The following is a 25146-nucleotide window of genomic DNA, read 5'->3' on the forward strand; positions in this document are numbered from 1 at the left end:
AATTTCAGACTTGATTCGATTGAGTCTGTTCATGAGCAGTAAGCCATGAATTAAAAAGCTGTGCACTTGATAGTCCTACAAAGTTTTTTTGAATATTGTTCCGTGTCTGGTTTTGATAAATTTAGCATTTCTGGAAATATTGTCCAGTAAATATGGTACATTAGACGGAAAAAGAGTCTGTGCTTTAACTTTTCTTCTGTGCTTTAACTTTTCTTAATTCGTTGTCTATTTTACACTTCCTCTACAACAGTTCGGTTCACATGTCCATACCTCGAAATAATGGCTATTCGTCTAATTATTTCCAAATCTGTGTACGTAAAAATTACTAAACTTTTATGGAAAATCGTCTTTTTGCTTTGACATTCTCCTATTTGACCTGACATTTCACATTTTTAGGCGGTGGTTCCCTCAATAAACCTGATATTGCTTTTAATAGAGAGGTCTGACATGAGATACGCGACGTCGAGTAACTGTGGCATCCTTTTCCCAGATAGAAAACGTTTTTATTCCTTTGTTGCTTAAACGTTAAAACTTTTTGCCCTCGATTAAACCTTATCACTTTAAAGTTTCTGGTATTTTCAGCATTTTGTTTGGTTTGATTTTTTTGTACGAAACATGAGTTGAAATGTCTACAGTTCCAACCTCCAGCTTTTGTTTTCAGCACAAACAGTTTCTACCGCTTTCATTAGTGTTCTGTCAAATTTTAAGCTAGTCCGTTTGCTTTATCATTGAGATATTGCTCAAATTCCTGAGATATGAAATTATGTGCTAATTCCTGTACTAATCCTGAGTTTGTTTATGATTGTAGCACTTGCGGAATTTATAATATCCACTTCTTGATATCTGGAGTAATAATCGATAACGACGGGAATACTTTCTTTCGTCGGGAAAGGTCCTATATGGTAAATTGGTACTTGTTTCTATGGTCCGATAACAACATTACTTGTGGAGGTTTTGGCTGACTTGATAGTATATGAGACACACGGCTTGTTATATTTTCTGGTCCTTCGGGATCATTGATTTCAACTCATTTAGATTTGAAGATTGAATACTGCTTAAGCCGGTGCTAGGGGGCGTGGGCAGTGTTGCATTTTCCATTACTGCTCATGAACAGACTCAATCAAACCGAGTCTGCAATTTTCACTGTTTGCATTGTTTTCGGTGCTTCCGAGGGATCTACTTTCCAGATTTTATTTTACACTATTGTACAAGCATTTCTACATCTTTGTCCATATTTGGCAACAATTCTTATTCGCGTAGCAGCAATTTTGTTTTCACTATTCGTAAATCTTGCTTTCACTATTCGAAAATCTGTCTTTCGTACAAATACAGTCCTTTTTGACTAGCAAAAGTTGTGATGTACCATTATTTTCTTTTCTATTTCAATTTGATGGTACGATTGTTTAAAATCCATTTTCGCTTCATTCTTGAAGCATATCCTGAATATTTGGAGTAAGTACAGCCGTATTTGCTTGTTGCATATCCACACATAATCTTATATTCCCATTTTCTTTAAGAATAACTATAAGCGGCAATACCAATTGTGTAGGTCCTCGAATGTTCTCAGTTACGTCCTAGTTGCCTAACTCAGCCATTTTGTTTTCAGCATCTTTTCTGATTTTTAATTGTTAAACTGAGAATGTTTCAACAGCCAAAGTCAGTAGTGCAGATGTAACCTCAAACTGCCAATTTTTTTCACCTTTTTGACCTTTGACCTACCATTGGAAGTTTTGGGGTTGCATCTGCACTGCTGACATTGCCTGACATACAAACTTTAAAACGAACTAACTTCAGTGACTTATAATGTTAAGAGATATTAAACAGATTAGAAAAAGTAAAAGTTACATTTTTCACATTATTGCATGAAAATGGAATTTTGGACATAAATAAAACTGAGTGATTTTTGATAACAAACTAACTTTGTAAGAATAAAACCAAATTTGAAATATGTCATATTTGCGATTTTACATAAAATTGACATTTGACATTGAATATCAAGTTTGCCTTTCATTCCTTTCTGATGCATTTCTTATTGCTGACATTGTTTGACATATATACATTTATTGAAAATGATACTGTAATTAAACAGTGAAAAAATGGTAGACGTATATTTTACCCTATCCCAAAATATTTTACGAGTGAGTTTTACCTCCCCTATCACAAACATAAAGTGAACAAAATATAGATAGGCACGGCTTTGAAATTTAAGAAATGGGTTTTCATGGAGGATATGAAATATTGTTTCTAAATAATGGGTTTAGGAACACTTTTGAACTTTTAACCTTAATTCTACATAAAAACAATTTTATCTGTAGTTTTAACAATATATTATATGCTAAATAAAACAACTATAAAAACTACTAGTAGTCGCGTACGTTTTAAGTACAGTACTTTAATCACGTTCCTACCACAAAGGGTCAAACCGTGGCAATTTTGCCATTTTTTCTGTCACAATAGCAGTATTTTGGCAGATTTTCCACGAAAGCAAACATTCCACGAAGCTAACTTTTTAGCAGATCTGCCACGTAGGCCCAATTTTTGTTAGCTCTAAAGTATATTTAATTCATACTAAATGAACATTTTAAATATATTTGCTGAATACATTACAGGAATGAACAGCAGGTTGATTTAAAAGCGACTTGCTTTTCTTACTAAAGTGTGTTAAGTGTACAGGAAGATCAATTGACATCCCTCAAGCTATATTATCTTTTTCACCGAAGAAAGGTTTATATGACAGTTGTGTAAATAAAATTATTCTATACCTATTTTATGTATCCAATCGCGAACGTTCATTTGCAACACGTGACCGTACAATATATTACGGTATTTGGATGCACGTGCGTACAAAAATCCTATATTTTCTGAAGTTGGACGCACGCGCGTACAAAAAATCCTGTATTTTCTGTATTTGGACGGTTCAGAAGTCCCATGTTAAACATACGATAAAGCCCGAAACGCGTGAATATGTTCCGAATGTAAATCGGATGAAGTAGGCGTTCTATGTACAGAGTTTGATTATGCGTCTTGAAATCTGGATTTAGTTTGAGTTTTTTTTTTTTGTTTTTTTTTTTGTTTGCAACACACCAAAACGATTCAAGGGATAACAATGCTATCTGATTTAGATATAAAACCTTCGTTAATAATCAAAAACTTAAAAATACAGTAAAAAGGATCATCAGATGTTGGAATATATGAAAAGTCGCTTAAAGAAGCCGTTCCGGACGAAACCTAGAAATTGGTATCAGCCCTGACTGTCTGGATAGTTACCTCAGCAGTTTTTATTTAACAGTTAAGAAACAAAATGAAGAAAATTATGAATGGCAACGGACGGGCGGTCAGCATCTAAAACATGACTGCTCTATAATTTAGTTTTCGTCGGATCTTCACCAAACTTGCTGACAATGTTTGTGGGCATAATATCTCAGCCAAGTATTATTATCACCCAAATCACCAAATGGCTGTTATAGGGAGGTTGTACCATATACTTTTTTTAATGATGATACGCAGAAAAATCAACATTTAATGAAATGCGTATATTACGTATGAAGTGAAATAAATATAGAATAAAAAGGTTATTTAAGGTCTAACATTGTTCTGTATAATATATTTTTGCACTCGTACCAACCTGGGAGAAACTAGAAAAGGCAGGAATACAATATTCAGTGAAACATTTTAAATTTAAACTATTATTATAGTTAGATGAAATAGATATAGAATAAAAAGGTTATTTAACATTGTACTGTACAATACGAGATATATTTGGACTCGTACCCAGCTGAAAAACCATACTGAACTCGCCTAGCGGTTTGTCCAATATGGTTTTTTCAGCTGGATACTCGTCCAAATATATCTCCGTATTGTACAGAACAATGTTAAATAACCTAATAGTAAATGCGACAAGAAAATATAATCTCCTTTATGAGCCACAATCTAAATCAACTGGATAAAACGACAAAACCAGCAATTGATATGAAATCTGAACTCGAGCTTAGCGCAGAAAGTTGAAAAACGGAGAAGCTTTAAAAATTAAAATAGATTACATAGATTACTAAATCCCCAAAAATAAGCTGGAGCGATGAATCAGCAGATTAATTATATTAATCAATTAAACAGAAATGTTCAAAACACCGAGTTATATTATTATACCATTGCAAATACCCATAAGCTTAACTTGAATTATATATAATTTAATATCCTGTGAGCAAAATCGTTATTTTTTCTGCGAATGTGATATGGGCTGTACTTTAATTCACATGCGAAGCAGCGCTGTCTTGGTTCACTGTGCATGTGATGTAATTTTTCATATCTCCCTGAGGGTGATATGAAACGTTCGCATTGATTAAAAGATCTAGACTGTAACGATCAATTTTGACGAGGCGCTTACATATATTAAACAAATTCTTCTCTTTGATCATGCTTGTGTGAACCATGTCGAATATTTAAAATGATTTTCTCTCCGTGCCCAAAATTTCGAAATCTAAAATTGTCGAAAAGGAAATGATTTAACTTAGAAACTGTTTCGTTATAAATAAGATATAAGAAAATTCTCTCAGTATTTTTTAATGTTTCTGCTTTCGATTTCGTGACTGACGCAAGGCTGAAATTAGCGCACACATACAGGGCGTTTATCGATATATCAACTTGTACACTGCCTGAAAAGTCTTTCAAAAATTCTATACAATTTCGGAGTGCTTTCTAGTAAAAATTCCCACTGTCTTTATTTTATGGTGCAAATAATCTACTTTTAATGATTTTTGAGACCTCGGTCCATAATCGTGTTTTTCAAACTCTCAAGAATGCAGTATCTATATGAAACTGATGAAAGGGTTTGATAAAACGATCTAGTTGTCATGCAAGCATTTTCTGAAAGCAATAAAAGTATGAAGTACTGCAATGGATGTTTTCAGAAAATATGCTTGTGTTATTAGTCCCCTACTGGGGACCAGTTTCGTTTACTTTAAAATTTCCGTCCGTTCGTCTGCAGTTTCGTGTCCAGTCCATTACTTTGTCATTCATCCAGGGATTTTAATATAACTTGACACAAGTTTTTCCCTTAATGAGATAACATGTCATGCGCTAAGCCCGGAACCATAGCTCAAAGTACAATTTCACTCTTGAAGGTCAAAGGTCAAACGTGTTTTCTTCCTGGCCGGTCTATGGTCCACAAAATGATTTCAATAATACTTGGCACACATATTTCCCATAATAAGACAAAAGGTCATGCACAACACTTTCAGACCTATAGCTTAAATTTCAAGGTTATAATTGATTGTCAAATTTTAACATAACATGAATAGGGTATGTTCATGTCCGATCCAGAACTCTGTCGTCCATCAAGGAATTACAATATTACTTGACATAATTGTTTCCCATAACAAGCCGATGTGTTGTGCATAAAAGTCAGAACCCTAGCTTAATTGTCAAGGTTACACTTGTAGTTTCAACGTCAGTAGTTGTTTTCAAGAATAATAGGGATACTTCCTGTCTGGTCCATATCTCTGTCATCCATTTAGGGATTTTAATGTTACGTGACACAAACCTTTCCTCTAATGAGACACTGTCTCAAGCGCAATGCCCAGACCCCTAGCAAAAATGTCAAAGACACGCTTGAATGTCAAATGTCAGTATTTATCTTTTCCTGTACAGTCTTAAAAGTATTTTTATAGCTCATGTGTTACATGGACTCAATCAAAAAATTGTTGTTGCTTCAGAATTTAAATACAGTGTAACTTCCGAAAATAGAACGACCCCCGGCCCAGCCTAAAAGTTCGGTATTTGGAAGTTTCCAGAATTCAGAAGTTTGGAAATTTGCAGGCAAAGTGACTGTAGTACACTAGAGTTATGTTTTCTTACACAAGTGATGAAGGAGATTATTATCCTATATTATAATTGTACAAGTTTGATAAAGTTATTGAATTAATTACAAACATTAAGGATAATCAAATATGTAAATCCATAAGAAAAATAAAAACATAATTGTAATAATAGCATTTACTGAAATATTTCGCTTACATTTTACCATCTTTGAAGTCCAGAGTTCGTCAATATCTAATTGATGTTGATAATGCATAGTGAACTCGATGTAACTAAATCTTAAAACATCGGGTTTTCTTTCATTCAGACATTTAGAAGGTTTTCGCAGGTAAGCTATTTAATTCATCACGTTTTCATAAATTGAAAATAAATTAAAGTAATCGCTTACTTCTTTACTTTTGCATAAAATGATCATTGTTATTATAATGCGTGTCAAAATAAACACGTGCAGGTAATAGACAAACAAAAGAACATATGGACAACTTGCTATGGGTGTTTTTGGATATACAGGTGACACTTTTAATCCGGGAAATATTTTGCTGTTCGGTTTTCGGAAGTCAATTTAAGCGCTAAAATATAAAGGGTCCTTCAAAAATCTTCCGGTTTTCAGAACTCAGAAGTTCCGGTTTTCAGATGTTTAACATATATAGCAATAAGAAAAAGAAAAAACGGGACTTTGAGTTTCGTGCGGTTTTCAAAGGTTTCAGAAGGTCCGGTTTTCGGAAATTCCACTGTATGATGATTTCTTACATTCTTCTCATATTTTCCAACAGAAATTTAAAATGAAATGTTATGAAAAAATGAAAATAAATATATTTCTACATTTTTAGAAGTTAAAAGCAATCAACGACTGTAAAATTTTATAATTTAAAATTTTAATCCAAACATTGTCTAAATATACCCATAAATATACCCCACCCCTGTCAAAGAACGAAGAATATTGTTATGCAAATATCAGTTGGTTTGTCTGTCTGTCGGTCTGTTTTTCAGTCCGTAGACCAATCAGTTTCCGGATTATAAGTCAATAATGGATCGTGAAAATAAATAGGGAGGTTGGTTATGACCAGCAAATTAGCCCTATTGATTTTGAGATCAGTAGGTCAAAGGTCAAGGTCACCTTGACCAGGAACAGTTAAACCGTTACCGAAACTTATTAAGGAAATTGATCATGACCAGAAGATTGACCCTTATTGATTTTGAGATCAGCAGGTCAAAGGTGAAGTTTACAGTGACCTGGAACAATTAAACCGTTTCCAGATTATAACTTGAGAACGCTTGTGCCTATGATCACGAAACTATATATGGAGGTTGATCATGACCAGCAGATGCCCCCTATTGACCAATAGGTCAAAAATCAAGTTCACATTGACCCAGAACAGTAGAACTGGTTTGCCAAATAACTAGAGCAGGTAACATTTGACATAGAGGTCACTTATTATAATATTATATTATTGATTTGTGGTCAGTACGTCATCTACCAGAAAGCAACACTGTTCATATTTTAAGATCGAGTTGTAGTACCCTTATTACCAAAAATAAACTGAACTATAGAAATTCTTACGTGACTTCAGTGAGCTCAAACAAAACAACTTCAAGCACAAATATTGTGGAAATATGGAGGAATACGTATATACACTATATGTACACACTACAATTTCCTACCAAGATAATTACAAATACAATGCATATGCAGAATGGAGATATAAAAATAATTTGACATATGGTAAAACCTGGTCACACAATTGGACGGTATAATGATGACTAATGACCTAATTAAAATTAACTGTTTGCTCCTGTTTTACCCTCCAATTTGATTTTCCTAAAGCGGCATGCCTCCAGATCGTTCGACAACAAAAATAATTTTAGATATCTTGAAATAAATGCTATATTTCTTAAGAAGGCTTAAAAACTTACTTACTGGGAAACTTTGTGTTACGGAAAAACATGAGAATTTGCTGTTTTTACTGCTTTTTACGATGAAAATCGAAAAGCGTTTGTCACGCTTTTACTCCAGGTAAACTGTCTCCATCATAAAAATCTATATTTTGAAATCATTATTACTACTTCAGCTATAGCGCTATTACTGAAAGAAAATGACATGTTCTTTATTATAAGCTTACCAAAACCGTACCAAAACTTTACCTGGATGAAGTTATTAAAGATTTTATAATGTAAACAAATCCCTGCACCATTGTACCATCAATATGTCCACTCATGAATGCACTCAATTCAGGTGATAATCTTTGATATAATTGTGAATGTGAGACCCCAACAAAAATCTTTTGTCAAGTTGTGTAAACAGTTTAAATTGTGAATTAATGTTGATATCTAAAGTAACCCGCTAACGTTGTTTACATCTACTAATAAAATACATAGTTTGTTTAAGGTACATGTAGTTGATCTGTAACGAAATTTATCAAATAAATTAATCTACATATATATTTCAGCATTTATTAGTTTTTCATGGAAAGCAATAATCGTAATAGTTCCTTCCAGAGAATGTTGATTTGCTTAAAATACACTGCAGAGAGCCATGATCTATTAGCTACCTTATATGTTGTAATTACAACCACTTCCTTAAAATGTTGTAATTTCATTTGATGACAATGAATTTTTGTGAGACAAAGTACTCGTGAACAGTAAGACAAATGCTTCATAATGACTTAAGCATAACAAACAAGTATTTTCAGATACTTCATATTCATTATCAAACTTGCGACCGCGGTAAAAGTCTGCAAAGTCAATATGAACGTTTGGTAACCGTCATTCAGACCGCCGTCAAAGTTTTTCAAAGTTTCAAAGTTTTTATTTTCATTAAACCAGAAGGTCAAATGAAAACACCTACAAAATTTTATTCAGAAACATTCTGTTTAATAAAGTGGCATATACCTGTTTGACATTCAATTAAATGTTTTTTACTTCAGTGTCAAAAATGATGGTATTTAAGAGCTTTAATCTCTTTGTTAAATTGCGTAATGTAATTCTTAATTTGATAAATTGTTACTGCATGATCTGAACTATTGTTTTAAGATGTGTTTTAGCCTAAAGTCCAAAGTCTAAAACTTTATCATGAGTTGAATTAATTACCGTATACTATAATCTGTACTTGGTCACTATAGGCTACGTTTCATTTCATATTATCATTTATAACTAAAGATATCAAATAAAAGTGTTAGTGGCGTTCCTCCTCTCCGCAATCATCTATCAAATCAGGCTTCTCTAATATGATTACGAGGATTTCCTATTTTGTTTAATTTATGAATATTCTTATATGTTTGACTCTTTGAATAAAGAAGCTAGAAATGGTGATGTAATTTCTAATCGGGAAACAAGTTACTGTATTTGGTAATAAATTTCCTATTCCAAAAGTAGGAAAAGTCAGTTGAATTGTTTACCGAACGATTTTGGTTTTCGTTATATCAAAATATATATTATCATTGCGGAAATGCAAGAGTCACGGAATCCAGGTTTGTGTTGAGTGTTTTAATTTCAAATTTTTGTAGATTGATTTCCAAGGCTGTAAGATTGTTATAGAATCTATATTATGAACACACTCTATGTCTTTAATAACGGTTTTCTTTTCTGGTAATAAGAATAAGCCTGGAAGTGTCATTTGTACTTTGATCTCACATGAGTTCGAAGTGTTCGGAATGAGCTTTTGTGATCGCTTAACGCACGTCCGTTCAGTCCTTTCTTCGGATAACATCTCCTCTGAAACTAACGGTCAAAATTGCACCAAACTTGATTATAAGCTTCCTGGCATTGTCCTCTATCAAGATTGTTCAAATGTTTCAGCTTGACTCTTTTAGGGCCGCCAGAGGTAAAATTTGAAATACATTTAAAAGACTTCTTCTCATGAACGGCTTGATAGATCTTCATCAAATTTTGTCCATAGCATCATTGAAAGTTTCGCTCGACAATTTTTCAAATGGTTGCACCTAGCCCATTTTAGGGGCGGCTAGTGTAAAAACATAGAAATAGATTTTAACAACTTCTTCTCATAAAGCGTCGAATGGATCTCCACCAGACTTGATATTTAGCATACACCAATATAATGTCTGCTCTCAATTTGTTTTCTTACTGGGAAGTGTGGTCCCTTTCATGGGCAAATAGAGCTAAAACTAGAAATACCATTTAGCGACTTCTTCCAATGAACCACACGATGGGTCTCCCTTAGACCTAATCCTTAGCATTATTCCTATGTCCTATTCGAGTTCTTCAGAAAGATGAGGCATCGTTTATTGCCAATAGCGCTGTACAATAATTACTTGATGGACCTTCATCAAAATGTGTCTGCAGCACCATTGTAAGGTCCTCTCCCTTATTTGTTAAAATTTGGGTAGGGCTTCCAATGGATGTACAAGAGCTGAATATTCAAAGTCCTTAAAAGACATCTTCAAATTCCTTAAAGGACTTCTTTTTATGAATTCCTCGATAAATCTCCATCACACTGTGGCATCATTACAAGGTTCTCTCTTAAACTTTTTCAAATGGCGGCATTCAGACCACTTTTTGGAGCCACTTGAGCTAAGTACAAAATTACATTTTAACAATTTCTTCTCATGATCCACTGGATGCATCTTCATCAAACTGGATCTGTAATTATAAGGACATCTCCTATGTTTTAGAAATGAGGGCACTTGGTCCCTTTTAGGAGCTGCTAGAGGTAAAAATACAAGCATCATAAAATGAACTTCCAAAATTTTCTAATCGTGCTCTAATTGTAAGTGTTTATTCCACCCAGTTTTAACGACTTTAACGTCAAACAGTGTTTAATATGTTTGTCATCTGATACACTCGCAAAAATGTAATGAACTTCTACTGCCCCTGGAAATTTTGACGACTGGAGAATGGTATTGTATTCTTTCAAAGTGGCACACTCTCTAGTCTGTTTCAGCTCTGAAAGTCGGCAATTTAGTGCCATTATTTCTCTTTTCTTATGATTAATTTCAAAAAAGTGTTGGAATCAGTATTTCAGGTCGTGATAACATTTTAAGTAAACTGCATACATAATCTTTCATGACGATTGCTAGTCATTAAGAGCAACTTGTACCGTCTTGCAACTTGGTGGTCAAAAATGAAAACTATATGAATAAATATATCAACTATTTATATGTTAATTGTAACTAGGTATGTCATATGTTGTCTATCCGACGCCTTTGATAATGAAGTGATTATTTCTTTATGTCACACGATGATTAAATGGTGAAAGAAGACAAACAAAAAGCAATGGAATTTTGGTTCTTAGATTTTAATAGTAACATAACAAATCGCTCAAAATTTCTGTCATTGCAAATGAATTGCTGCAATAACCAAATAAAAAATCTAATAGGTTCACTGTAGTAAAAGTGGCTACCGTTTCATAGCATGCGTATCTTTACTGTTTTTCATTCAGTAGACGTAATTTATCACAATTTTAATGTTTTCATTTCTCTGTTAAAAATGAGAACCTATGGTAAGCGTTATAAAGATCGTCGTTAAATGTCAAACATCAACGAAAAATATTTAATGCAGAAAGATTATGTTTAATGATGACGAGGTTTGACTTCAATGTCAATATGATTGTATACAAGCGGTTTTTCTTACTTTATTGGTATATATCTTATGTAATTCTTATGGTAGATTGATAGCTTATAGCTTATCCTTACGTTTGAATTTTGAATGATGGCGATTTCTGTTCATAATTTTCTTTTCTTTGTTTCCCGAGCGTGAAATTTTCCCTGTTTCTGGTTGTAGCTGACTTGCTTTTCGTTATATTTAAATATGTATCATCATTGCAGGAAAATCTTTCATTGTAAACTGGATGAGAGGTTGGTATAATTTTAATTCAAACTTCTGTTCTTATTTATAGTAAAAAATAAGTCAAAGCATAAATGTTAAGCGAATTTTATTTCCCACTTTTTGTAGAATGAATTCCAAGCACATAATTTACTTGTCAAGATAAATACATTCTTTTTATTTAATTTCGTGTTTTCTTTGCATCGAAAATTAGAATTGTCTTGGAATCATCATTCGCCATTTTTTAACTACTTTACATAACGAAAGAGTTAGATTCGGCATATACATGTCTTGGTAACATTGTATGTGATCTGCATATAGTAAATTTGCAAGTCATTAGAAGCAACTTACACTTGCACTTGCAACATATAATTTTTTAAAACAATCCGAAGTCATTTTCACAGGTTGTGATAATATTCAGGGGTAGGACGTAAATGGTGTTTTCCGGTGATTTGAGCGAAAAAGTAAGTGCAATGTAAGCGAGTTTATTTCTTTTAGGCCTACTTTGTAAACAGCGCATGCATGCATTCTGTATTTACGCTATTTATAACATCCGACAATTTACCCTGAATCTGTACCTAGCGCCGTAAGAATATCCCGGAAATATACTGAAATAGGCTTAAACAAGAAAATATCGGCAATAAAACGTCCTTGCACTTGTGTAAAAATTAATAATTCTAAAACCTTGACTGTTAGAAGGAAAAGCAGAATTGAGTAGGACTTTAGCTATCTATCGCCGTAAAAAGCGTTTAATAAACCGTTTCCAAATTGACAGAAAAACTTATTAGCTTGGCAAAATATCCGCCCTAGGGTCATTACTTTTCAACACAATCCGCCATATTTACCCAATAGACACGAAGTTCTCACTTAAACAACCGAAATTCACCATTTACGTCCTATCCGCTTGATATTATGTTTAATTCGCATACATTATCTTACATAATAATAGTCAGAAAATCTTACATGACAATCGCCAATATTTTAGCGTCTTCATTTTTAGCTCATCTGAGCACAAAGTGCTCAGGGTGGTGAGGTATTGTGATTGCTCACCGTCCGTCCGTCCGTTCGTCCGTCCGTCCGTCCGTCGTCCGTCCACACTTTTTTCTAAACAATATCTCCTCCTAAACCAACAGGCCAATTTTGATGAAACTTCACAGGGATGTTTCTTGGATGGTCTTCTTTAAACAATGTTCAAAGAATTAAATTCCATGCAGAACTCTGGCTTCCATGGCAACCGAAAGGAAAAACTTTAAAAATCTTCCTCTCAAAAACCAGAACCCTAGAGCTTAGATATTTGGTGTGAAGCATTGCCTAGTAGACCAAATTTGTTCAAATCATGACCCCGGGTTCAAAATTGATTCCGCCCCAGGGGTCACATGATTTTACATATGGAAATCTTTACAAAATCTTCTTCTCAAAAGCCAGAAGCCCTAGAGCTTAGATTTTTGGTCATGTAGCATTGTCTAGTTGACCTCTACTAAAATTGTTCAAATCATGACCCCGGGGTCAAAATTTACCCCGCCCCAGGGGTCACTTGATTTTGCATAGATTTCCATAGGAAAATCTTCAAATAGGCATAGAGCTTAGATATTTGACATTGCCTAGTGGACCTCTACAAAATTTGTTCAAATTATTACCCCCTGGATCAAATTTGACTCCGCCCCAGGGGCCAGGCCACTTAATTTTACGTAGGAAAATCTTCAAAAATTTTCTACAAATAAATCAGAAGGCCTAGAGCTTAGATATTTCACATGTAGCATTGCCTAGTGGACCTCCTCAAAATTTATTCAAATAATGACCCTCGGTGTCAAATTAACCCCGCCCCATGGGGTTACTTGATTGTACATAGAAAAATCTTCAACATTTTCTAAAAATAAACCAGAAGGCTTAGAGCTTAGATGTTTCACATGTAGCATTGCCTAATGGACCTCTACAAAATTTGTTCAAATAATAACCCTCGGAGTCAGAATTGACCCCGCCCCAGGGGTTACTTGATTTAACATAGGAAAATCTTCAAACATTTTCTAAAAATAAACCAGAAGGCCTAAATCTTAGATATTTCACATGTAGCATTGCCTAGTAGACTTCTACAGAATGTGTTCAAATCATAATCCCCAGGTCAAATTGACCCCGCCCCATGAGGTTACTTGATTGTACATAGAAAAACTCTTCAATTTTTTTAGAAATAAACCAGAAGGCCTAGAGCTTAGATATTTGACATGTAGCATTGCCTAGTGGACCTCTACACAATTTGTTCAAATCTTGACACCCCCAGGGTCAAATTGACCCAGCCCCAGGGGTTACTTGATTGTACATAGGGAAATCTTCATACATTTGCTAAAATTAAAGCAGAAGGCCTAGATCTTAGATATTTGATATGTAACATTGCCGAGTAGACTTCTACAAACTTTGTTCAAATCATGATCCCCGGGGTAAAATTGGCCCCGCCCCAGGGGTCACTTGATTTTATATAGGAAAAACTTCAAAAATTTCTAAAAATAAACCAGAAGGCCTAGAGCTTAGAAATTTCACATGTAACATTCCCAAGTAGACTTCTACAAAATTTGTTCAAATCATGACCTCCGGGATAAAATTGGCCCCGCCCCATAGGGTTACTTGATTGTACATAGAAAAATCTTCAAAATTTTCTAAAAGTAAACCAGAAGGCCTAGAGCTCTACAAAATTTGTTCAAATTATGACCCCTCGGGTGAAAATTGATCCCGCCCCAGGGGTCACTTGATTTTACATAAGAAAACCTTCAAAAATTTCTTAAAATAATCCAGAAGGCCTAAGGCTTAGATATTTCACATGTAGCATTGTCTAGTGAACCTCTATAAAATTTATTCAAATCATGACCCCCGGGGTCAACTTGACCCCGCACCATGGGGTTACTTGATTGTACATAAAAAAATCTTCAAAATTTTCTAAAAATAAGCCAAAAGGCCTAGAGCTTAGATATTTGACATGTAGCATTGCCTAGTGGACCTCTACAAAATTTGTTCAAATCTTGTCCTCCAGGGTTTAATTGACCCAGCCCCAGGGTCACTTGATTGTACATAGGGAAAATTTAATAAATTTGCTAAAAATAAACCAGAAGGCCTAGATCTTAGATATTTGATATATAACATTGCCCAGTAGACTTCTACAAACATTGTTCAAATCATGACCCCGAGGGTAAAATTTGCCCCGCCCCAGGGGTTACTTGATTGTACATCGGAAAATTTCTAAAAATTATCAGTTTGACATTTGAAACATGTAGCTCATATTTCTCTGGTGAGCGATCCAGGGTCATCATGACCCTCTTGTTTAGCCATAGTGATGACTGAAGGATTTTACATGCAACATAATTATGGAGTCTTGAAGAAAAAATAATGTGTTTAAGTTATCATTTTTCAGTATGTTTTATGAATACTCACTGGTCTTAGTTTGAAGTTTGGCGTTTCAGTGGAACATTTTCTGAAACTGATATTTCTTTATTAGATCTGGGTCCTAAATATAGCTGAAAATACAGAAATATTAACAAGATTATTTAGGGAAACCCAATATTTCTATTTCTAAACGGTCACGATGGCCTTTGTAAGTATGAACATATCCTAACGCATATATTTCGAGTAGTAGACATCTAACCTTTTTATGTTAAATAGAACTTTCCTTGCCCTGTCCGTTCAGATTAATGTGACGTGATTGAAAGGGAATACCCTGACGGACTACGAAGTTTAGTTTACACTTTTATTAATTAAATCCATAAAAATACTTCCGAGGGGTAATATCTATTTAGGCTTCATCAACTGAAGTCAAGTTATATATAGTTTTCTTTCAATAACAAAAAACATAATAAAGAATTATAAGAAAAATGCCCATGTGTTATTATAATATCGAGAAGTTCGCAAGCACATTTGTTTTTCTTTTAGAAATGTCCTTGTTTATTGTGTTTACTTCTTTCTTTCTATTTATTTATTTTTATGTTGATGTGGCCTACATGAATTCCCCCAAGAATTAACATAATACGATAACAAACACAGTCTTTTCATATATTAACTCGGGCGTTTTAATTTTGAGTTGATCCCTAGTTTATTGCGCTACGGGCGCCGCCATATTGGAAAGTCGACGTAACGTCATATAGCAATATGGTCTATGAGGAAAAAGAAAAATCCAAGATTATTTCTTTAAAGTACATTTTATTGAAAAAATGAAAAAAAAGGTATAGAGATATTGATGTTTAGGATATAAATATGTTTTTGGACGATTTTACCGATACTGATAATTCAGAAACGAGGTAAACGTAATAGGTGGAACAGACTTTAGCTTCTTTATCTGTTTTATGCCTTATCATAATCAAGATGACCTGCACACTTTTATCGAATAGTCACACACATTTTAAAGCTCATCCAAAATCATTGGTCAACGGTTAGATTGTCCCAGTTCCTCAAAAACATGATCACCAAATTCCCTATAATTATGTATTTTGTAGAAACTTTTAAATTCTTGTGCTAAACCGCTTTTATAATCTCTCACGCATTTTCCCCCCATATTCACATTTTTTTTCAGGTTTACCTTAGCGGTTAATTTTCAACACCTTAAGGTCTTCTTAATCGTTTAGTTCGAATCACCTGCCCCTCACTGATATAGGTTAAAACTTCGATCGATAGACTTCAGCCAAATCTAGCCTGTAGCATCCTTGTATAAACAACACACAAGTTTATTATACGGTTCTGCTGACAATTTAAGCGCCGTCGGAGTTAAACCTAAAATAATTGGAAGGAAACCTTTAAAAGACATCTTCTGGTTAGCTACAGCATAGATGTTTACCAAATGCGGTCTTTGACATTCTTGCATGAATCTACCACTATCCGTTTATTCTATTTATTTTAGTGGCATTTAGAACTAACAAAAAAGACAAATCTTTTAATGACTTTTCCTCTTGAACCTTAATAAAGGTTTTTACCGTGTTTGGTCTGTAGAATCAAGTTATAGTTTTCTGTCCAGATTGTCTAAGTGACTTTTCTATTTGGACCTGATTATGTATCTTCAAAATATTTGGTCAGTGGCATCGTTGTATGAGCCTTTCTCCAATAAGTGTACACGGTTTACTTGACGTATCCCTTTCTGACAGAGCTGAACATAGAAAAAGCTTTAAACGCGTTCTTTGCTTCTAAAGGATTTTCTTGCAGATTACATTCTAATCATAATCCCTGGATGTTACCTGATAATAATATAAGTCATTACAATACCATTGTTTGGTGGCTAAGGTCAGGTGAGTGACCTAACCTTTTTGTAAAAAAAATCTTAACATAAATGTATGAGCTGTGAAACCCTGGCGATGAAACCGCCTAGGTAAGAGCGCCTGCTTCGAGAGCGTTTGTTCTCTCCCTGGCCGTGTCGTACTAAAGCCGTAAAAAGGGTACTATTAACATCCTCGCTTGTGTGTGAGAGGATAGTTCTAAGACTGGTCAGCCCGTTGTTAGTATAATGCAAATGCATGGAATATCATGTCTGCGATGTGACATGTCAGTAAGACTGCACTATAATGCTGCGTGGGTACTGACACACTGCTACAAGTAAAACCCTCAACTATAAAATGATATTGCTTGCTTGAAGTGAATAAAATGTCTTACCCTTCTTCAGGATTTTAACAAAGCTTAGTACCTATTGGTGACTCTGTGTAACAAAACGTTTGGCTGCATTTTATACAGTATTCCCTGCATGCTTCAGAGGTTTGTCACCAATGTAACCATAGTTACAAAAATGATAATGGGCAAGGTATTTGTAGTCGTAACCTCTAAGCTTATTTTGAAGCTCTCCCATATACGCTAGAGGTCTCTGTGTCCATCATCTACTCCTGGTCATACAGTCCCTGGAAGTTTCTACAATAACTCTGTACTGAAGAAAGTGAAAAAAATTTATGAACAAAAATATGTTCCTGTAAAACCCTCGTATTGTTTTGTTATTATGGTATGTATTTCGTAAAAAAATGCGAAATTTTACGTTTCTACGAAACATTATTACACTTTAACAAATCAATATTACGGTTTTACGAAATAAGATGACGTTTTCACAAAATACATTTCGTAATAACAAATATTGATACGTTTTAATAAAATAATATTACGTTTCTACAAAATACATTTCGGAAAATATTTCGTATATACGAAATAACGACATTCCGGATAAAAATAATTGTGCTTCGTGTCACTTTAGAAGCACGTTAGACTAGCTCTTCATCGAGAATTATACATTTTTGCGGGTTAATTCTGCGCAAACTTTCCACTGCAGAATTCGTGCATATTTCTTGATACAAAGCTAATAATATACTAATTTTATCGAATACAAGGTTGACCGCAAAACTGATTGCACTACTTGCTGCACAGTGATCAATACAACATTGCACATATCTTTTGACTTTTTAGCTCACCTGAGTACGAAGTGCTCGAAGGTGAGCTATTGTCATCAACATTTGTCCGTCGTCTGTCGTCAACATTTCACACTGTAAACACAATAGAGGCCACATCATTTATTGTATCTCCATGAAACTTGGTCAGAATGTTTGTCTTCGTGATTTCTAGACCAAATTTTAATCTGGGTTATCTGGAGTCAAAAATTAGGTCACCTGGTCAAATGAAATCCTTTTGAACACGTCAGAAGCCACATTTTGAGTCCAATTGTCATGGGAACTTGTAAGAATGATTGCTTTGATAGTCGAGTTCCAATCGGGGTTATCTTGGGTAAAAATCTAGGTATCCTTCTCAAATCAAAGATAAATCCTAACACGATAGAGGTCACATTTTAAGTCTTTTCATGAAACTTAGCCATCATGTTTGTCTTGATGATTTATTGAAGAATTTGAAACTGGGTTATCTGATGTCAAACACTAGGTCACCCGTTTAGATCAAAGAAAAATCTTGCGAACACATTAACAGTCACATTTTAAATCCAATTGTCATGGGAACTTGTCAAATTATTTGGTTTGATGTCATCTCGGTCGAGTTCGAAACTGTGTGATCTAGGTCAAAATGTAGGTTACCTGGTCAATTCAAAGTAAAACTTTGTGAACATACTAAAAGCCACATTTTGAGTCCAACTGCAATGGAAACTAGTAAGAATATTTGTCTTGATGATATCTCGGTCGAAATTCAAACTGGGCCTCTGGTTCATCTGGGCTCAAAATCTAGGTAATCCCCTCAAATCAAAGAAAAAACTTTAGAACACACTAGAGGTCTAATTCTAAGTCCGGTTGTCATGAAACTTAGTCATTATGTTTGTCTTGATGATTTCGTTAATGAGTTTGAAACTTGGTCATCTGGTGTCAAACGCTAGGTCATTCGTTCAGAACAAATGGAAACCATTTGAACGCACTAAAAGCCACAGTTTTAGTCAAATTGTCATAGGAACTTGTATGAATATTTATTTTGAAGTCATCTCGTTCGAATTCCAAACTAAGACATATTGGGTAAAAACAACTAGATAATCCTCTCAAATGAAGAAATAACCTTATGAACATGCTAGAGGTCATATGTCAAGTCCAATTGCTGATAAAGCATGTCATAATGTTTCCATTGATAATTTCCCGGTCGAGTTCAAAACTGGATCATTTAGGGTTGAAAACTAGGCCACAAGGTCAAATTAAAAAAAAATAACCTTGTGAAAACTTTAGAGGTTACATGTAAAGTCAAGTTGTCATGAAACTTGGCCATAATGATTGCCCTGATGATTGCTTGAACGGTTTTGAAACTGGGTCATCTGGGATCAAAAACTAGATCACCTGGACAAAACATAGAAAAATCTTGTGAACACAATTAAGGCCACAATTTGAGTCTTATTGTTATGGGGTATTGTCAGAATGTTTGTCTTGATGATATTTCTGTCAAGTTCGGAAGTGGGTCATCTAGGGACAAAAATTAAGAAACCTTCCCAAACCAGAGGTCACATTTTGAGGGCAATTGATGTGAAAACATTGTATAATGTTTCCTTAGATAGCTTCTCAGTGAACTAGGGTCAAAAACTAGGTCACCCAATCAAATCAAAGAAAAACAATGTGTACAATATAGAAGACACATTTTATAGTCCAGTTATCATGAGAACGTGTTCGTCTTGGTGACATCTCGGTTATTTTCGAAAATTGATATTCTTGGATCAACAAATAGGTTAACCTGACAAATCAAATAATTTAAAACTCGTGAATACTAGAGGCAACATTCTTAGTTCAGTCGTCCTGGTGATTTCTTAGTCCACTTTGAAACTGGGTCCTAGTTTACCCTGTAAAATCAAAGAAAAACTTGTGTTTACTTAACCATATTTTATTTTCAATTATCATAGAAACATGTTAGAGTGTTTGTCTTCTGTAATACCTAAGTCGGGTTTGTAACTACGGCATCTGTAGTAAAAAGAACTAGGTCACATCATCAGGTCGACGAAAAACTATTTGAGCACACTATTGGTTACATTTTAATCCATTTTTTCTTGAAATTTTTTTTCGCCGCTAAAGAATTGGAAGATGACAAAAAGAGAAAAATTATAAAAGGTATGTATATGAATATTTTACTTATTTATTTATTAAATCTTAAAGATATGTACAAAAGGAGAAAATTTGATTAAAGGTATGTATTCTAATATTTACTTTTAATCGTAAAGAGTGTAGTTGCTAGTATGAACTCGTTAATATAAGCTAAGGTATTCTGATACACTGAAATCCCGAAAATAAGCCGGTTTCGAAAAAAAAGCCGGTCTCGAAAATAAGCCCCCATTTCACTACAGGCAAAAAGGGCTCGTAAATTATCCGCACTCAAAAATAAGCCGTACATTTTTTTTGTATCTCAGTAATGGTATCAATGACTTTGTCAGGACATCATATAAGATAGCAAAAGTTACCAACGTATACATAGCAGCTTTATTTCCAAATAGAATAGCAATAATAAAACACTTTGGAATAAAAAAAAACTTAAAACAATGAAAGCTGTGCTGATCTTTAAAACCCTGGACAGACTGAAACTTTAAAAGCAATAAAATTTTTGTCTCATGATCACTTTTTTTGTCATGTCAGTTCTATTAATTAAAATGACCGGTCTTTATAATGCAATGCAGTGTTTATTACGTATTATGTAAGTTATTTAAACTTGTTAGGTGATTAAATCATAGGTGTATAATGTTTGCTAGGCCAGACAAAAGTTTTAATGGGTAATAATCTGTTAGCATCGGATTATTTTCAATAAGATATTGTAACAAATTGTAACAAAACAGGTATGTCAGAAATATAAGTATTTACCGACGTCGATATTTTTACTACAAGCAAAATATGACATATGTATCTTCAGTTTTTCGGTACTCAAAAGTTCGCCGGACTCAAAAATAAGGCGGTCTCGATAATAAGCCACCAAATCCTTACGGAAAAAATATGCCGCGGCTTATTTTCGGGATTTCAGGGTGTATATCTGTTGGCAAAGAAATGTTAAAATAATTTCACAAACTGGCGTTTCTAATGAGTTGTCACTGGAAATCTTTTATAAAAATTATACAATTAGTATTATATTCATAATTACTCAAAAGATATATGCCTTATGCAAAATAACTTTATCAAATACCTCCAGTGAAAATCTAAATCTGAAACGATAGTATTAATATAAATGTTCAGTTAACATAAATATTGTAAATGCAAAATTACAAATTTAGTGCTAAAATTAAAATTCTTTAGATAATTATAGAAATGGCAATGCTCACGTTTAACTGACAGGATAGGAATGTCATATTCCAGCTTTATTTTTCGATGTTACATATTTTTAACACGTAAAAGCTAAAAATACGAGTTTGATGGTCAAAGTATTGTTCGGACGATTTATCATGTATTTTCGCGACTTCACATATATTCAAATCAAGGTTTAAACATGGTCTTTATCTGCATTTTTGAAATAATAAAGTTAAATAGAATAAACAAATCATAAAAATTTTTGGTTTCTGTGAACACACTTAAAGGCACATTTTGAGTTGTATTGTTGTTATGGGATATTGTCTGAATGTTTGTCTTGATGATATCTCTGTCAAGTTCGCAACAAAGGTCATCTGTGGACAAAAACTAATTAATCCTCACAAACCAAAGAAAAACCCTTTGGACATGCTCGTGAGTCCAATTGATGTCAAAACATAGCACAATGTTTCCTTTGATAGCTTCTCAATGAACAAGAGTCAAAAACTAGGTCACCCAATCAAATCAAAGAAAAACATTGTGTACGATATAGAAGACACATTTTATAATCTAATTATCATGAGAACGTGTTTGTCTTGGTAACATCTCGGAATGTTTGGAAAATTGATTTTCTTGGATCAAAAATAGGTCAACTGGACAAATCAAATTTAAAAATTGTGAATACTCTAGAGGCAACGTTCTTAATTCAGTCGTCCTGATGATTTCTTATTTCACTTTGAATTTGGGTCCTAGGTTACCCTGTCAACTTAAAGAAAAACTTGTGTTTACTTTAGAAACCACATATTATTTTTAATTATCATAGAAATATGTTAAAGAGTTTGTCTTCTGTGATACCTAAGTCGGGTTTGAAACCTGGGCATCTGTAATAAAAAAAGCTAGGTCACATCATCAGGTCGACGAAAAGCTATGTGAGCACACTGTTGGTTACATTTCAGTCCCATTTTTCTTGAAATCTTCATGATGATCTTTAGCTCTTTAAGAATTTGAAGACAAATTGATAAAAATGATTTTTGCAACTTGGTTTCTTAGATTGAAAATAGGACAGATATCTTTGTTGACCATGGTTAACATTGAGCGATATAGGGCCAATTTGGCCGTCTTGTTTATTTTTGGGTTACCTTATTGCGAAAGTCACGTTATTCAAATCAATTGAAAATTAAATATTGTGTCCAATGTTCATTGCAATATGTCAAAATTTAGCGGAGATAAAAACAAAAAAGGTTAATTGTTGAGCATATTGCATATAATATGAACATTATTGCAGAAGCCTTAGAGTTATGTACAGAAAGAGAACAATTGATAGAAGGTATGTATTTAAATATTTTACTTATTTATTTTATATTGAACTTTTAATTATAGTTGCAAGTATGAACTCGTTAATACAAGCCACGGTATTCTAATATTTATTTGAAGGTAAAACAAATGATAAAAAAAAATTCACAAAGTGGCGTTTCTAATGTATTGTCACTACAAATCTTTTATCAATATTATACATATAATATTATTTTCATAATCACAAAATTTATATTCCTTATGCATATTATAAGATAATTATAGAAACGGCAATGCATCTAAAATACTATAAAATGATGTCACTTTCCAGCTTTGTTTTTCGATGTTACATATTTTTAACACGTAAAAGGAAAGAAATTAGAGTTTGATGCTCAAAGTCTTGACCGGACGATTTGTCATGTATTTTCGCGACATCACATATATTCAAATCAAGGTTTAAACATGGTCTTTATCTGCATCTTTGAAATAATAAAGTTAAAAAGAATAAACAAAATCGTAAAAAAAATATAGGATTCCCATGACATTTTGATAAAAATCAGAAATTTTATAGTTTTTTTAAGCAAACCTTAAACGTGAGGTTTATTCAATAAAATAAAAAAGTGAATTGAAAAAAAATCTGTTTTTAGTTTATTAGTTTATTTAACTGTTCTCTTCCTTTAACTTGTTCTACTTTATGTGGAATAATGCTAGATGACAGAATGCATATCCCACTTGAAAATAAAGTTCCGTTCTCTGATTTTTCAATAAATTGATATAAAATGTTATAAAAATACTGATGTCTGAATAATCACAATTTTGCAACATTTAATTTACATTGAGTATTCTCCTATGTAATAACGCAATATTTAAAATTACTCTGTGATGATACAATACTTGCACTCCATTATACTGATTTATTTAACTGTGTGGGAGTTTTATAAAATGATTTTAGTTTTCTGTTATGATCATTGTAGAAGCAAAGAGATGGGGCGGTGAAAGAAATATTGCTAAAGGTTGGTAGTCATGAAAATCAAATTTTGCTTGCTAATTATAACTAAGTGAAGTTCATACCTTGAAAATAGTATAGGATATTGTGCAAATAAATATTTTTTCAGTTTTACTTTTTACTTGTTTAAATCATGGATAATGCATTTTGTAATCATAAATTCATAAAAAAGATACCATTTTAGATAACTCTGGATTGCAACACTGGCGTTTGTGTGATATATCATTTTCACCTCAGTACAATACAACAAATATGTTAAATTTGTAATTTAGTCGTTATGAGTTTTTGTATTTTTTTTATTATAAACCAATATTACAGAAGCAATGCAGATCAGGGAAGACCGAGAACTGATCATCAAAGGTATGTATCAATGTCGAAACTTTATTGAGGCCACCGTGAAATGTTTACCTTTTATTACCCCGCCAATAGAGAGATATTGTCCATCTGTCCACTTTACAATGAGTTAACCTAGCTCATATTTTGTATCTCAAGCATTATGCTGAAAAGTTATGTTCTAATTTCTAGATAAATTTCTATAAATTTTATCAAACTGCGCAAGTACTGAATTCGCGTATTCTGTCAACTGACTTGTAAAGTTTGCATAGCTTGATTTCCCATGTCACTCATTTGACTATTTAGAGAGACTGAAAGAACGTCTTTAAAATATAAAATGTGCAGATATGTTACAAATTTCACGCCTGTTATATTTTTACTGATTATTTATATCAAGAGCAGAACTATTGCGAACCACGGGTAGTATAGTACAATTGTCTATGATTTTTATTTAATGAAGGCTATGAATTAAGTGAACTTTGACTACTCTCATATATTTGACTACTATCATATATTTTGACCGGAGTAATTGACAGCTAATGTGTTTAGTAGTAGCTCATGATATACACATTTTTATTGAATCGTTCTTCTTTTATAAAATGTTGTTTTTACATGTACTGTGTTCATGTAAGCTACACTTCGACGAATTTCTAATTGGCCGCCTATTTTTTTTTTCATATTTTAGGAAAAGTATTCGGGAAAATACAAATAACCAAATATAAGTATAATACAATTTATTCCTAACACGTAAAACAAAAATCATTGAAATTCGATCACGGGAAAATAACTTAACAGAGGGTTAACATGGACACCCTAAAAAACCAAAAACTGCAAAATCAAAATCACGTCGTATTTGATTTCTTTTCAGTACTATTATGTCCACAAGCTGCCTTAATTACAGCACGGCACCTTTTTCTCATGGATATAATGTATCTGTGAAGATACTTGGCGTGCAACTCGCGCTTCAACAGGTCCCACACGATTTAAATCGGGCTTTTTGCAGGTCATTGGAGTGTCGCAAGCATTACTTGTGTGACTCTAGCCGCCAACATCATACCGCGATTGATACGGATATGAGGTAAAAGAACCGGCGGAATGACGCAGTTCCAGTTTAATAGATTGATAGAAAACTTGTTTCTGTCAGTATTTTGCACAAGTAATTAAACACATTGCAACTTTTATAACGACGCGTATCATACTTGTCTGATGGGGTGCTGGCAGGAATCTTTTCCGACGGCTTGAGCGCAT

General features: G+C 33.6%; 1 protein-coding gene across 1 annotated transcript in view; it reads left to right on the forward strand.

Annotated features, from left to right (window-relative positions):
- The window catches only part of LOC128554337 (uncharacterized), a 61498-nt gene that overhangs the window by 22056 nt on the left and 14296 nt on the right, over positions 1-25146 (forward strand). The window contains exons 5-9 of the mRNA XM_053535614.1: positions 11595-11624; positions 20076-20111; positions 22552-22593; positions 23534-23572; positions 23884-23925. Coding sequence (XP_053391589.1) covers positions 11595-11624; positions 20076-20111; positions 22552-22593; positions 23534-23572; positions 23884-23925 — 189 coding nt within the window. The remainder of the gene's footprint in view (positions 1-11594; positions 11625-20075; positions 20112-22551; positions 22594-23533; positions 23573-23883; positions 23926-25146) is intronic.

Source organism: Mercenaria mercenaria, unplaced genomic scaffold (assembly GCF_021730395.1).
Source record: "Mercenaria mercenaria strain notata unplaced genomic scaffold, MADL_Memer_1 contig_4951, whole genome shotgun sequence".
In the NCBI taxonomy this organism is placed as follows: Eukaryota; Metazoa; Mollusca; class Bivalvia; order Venerida; family Veneridae; genus Mercenaria; species Mercenaria mercenaria.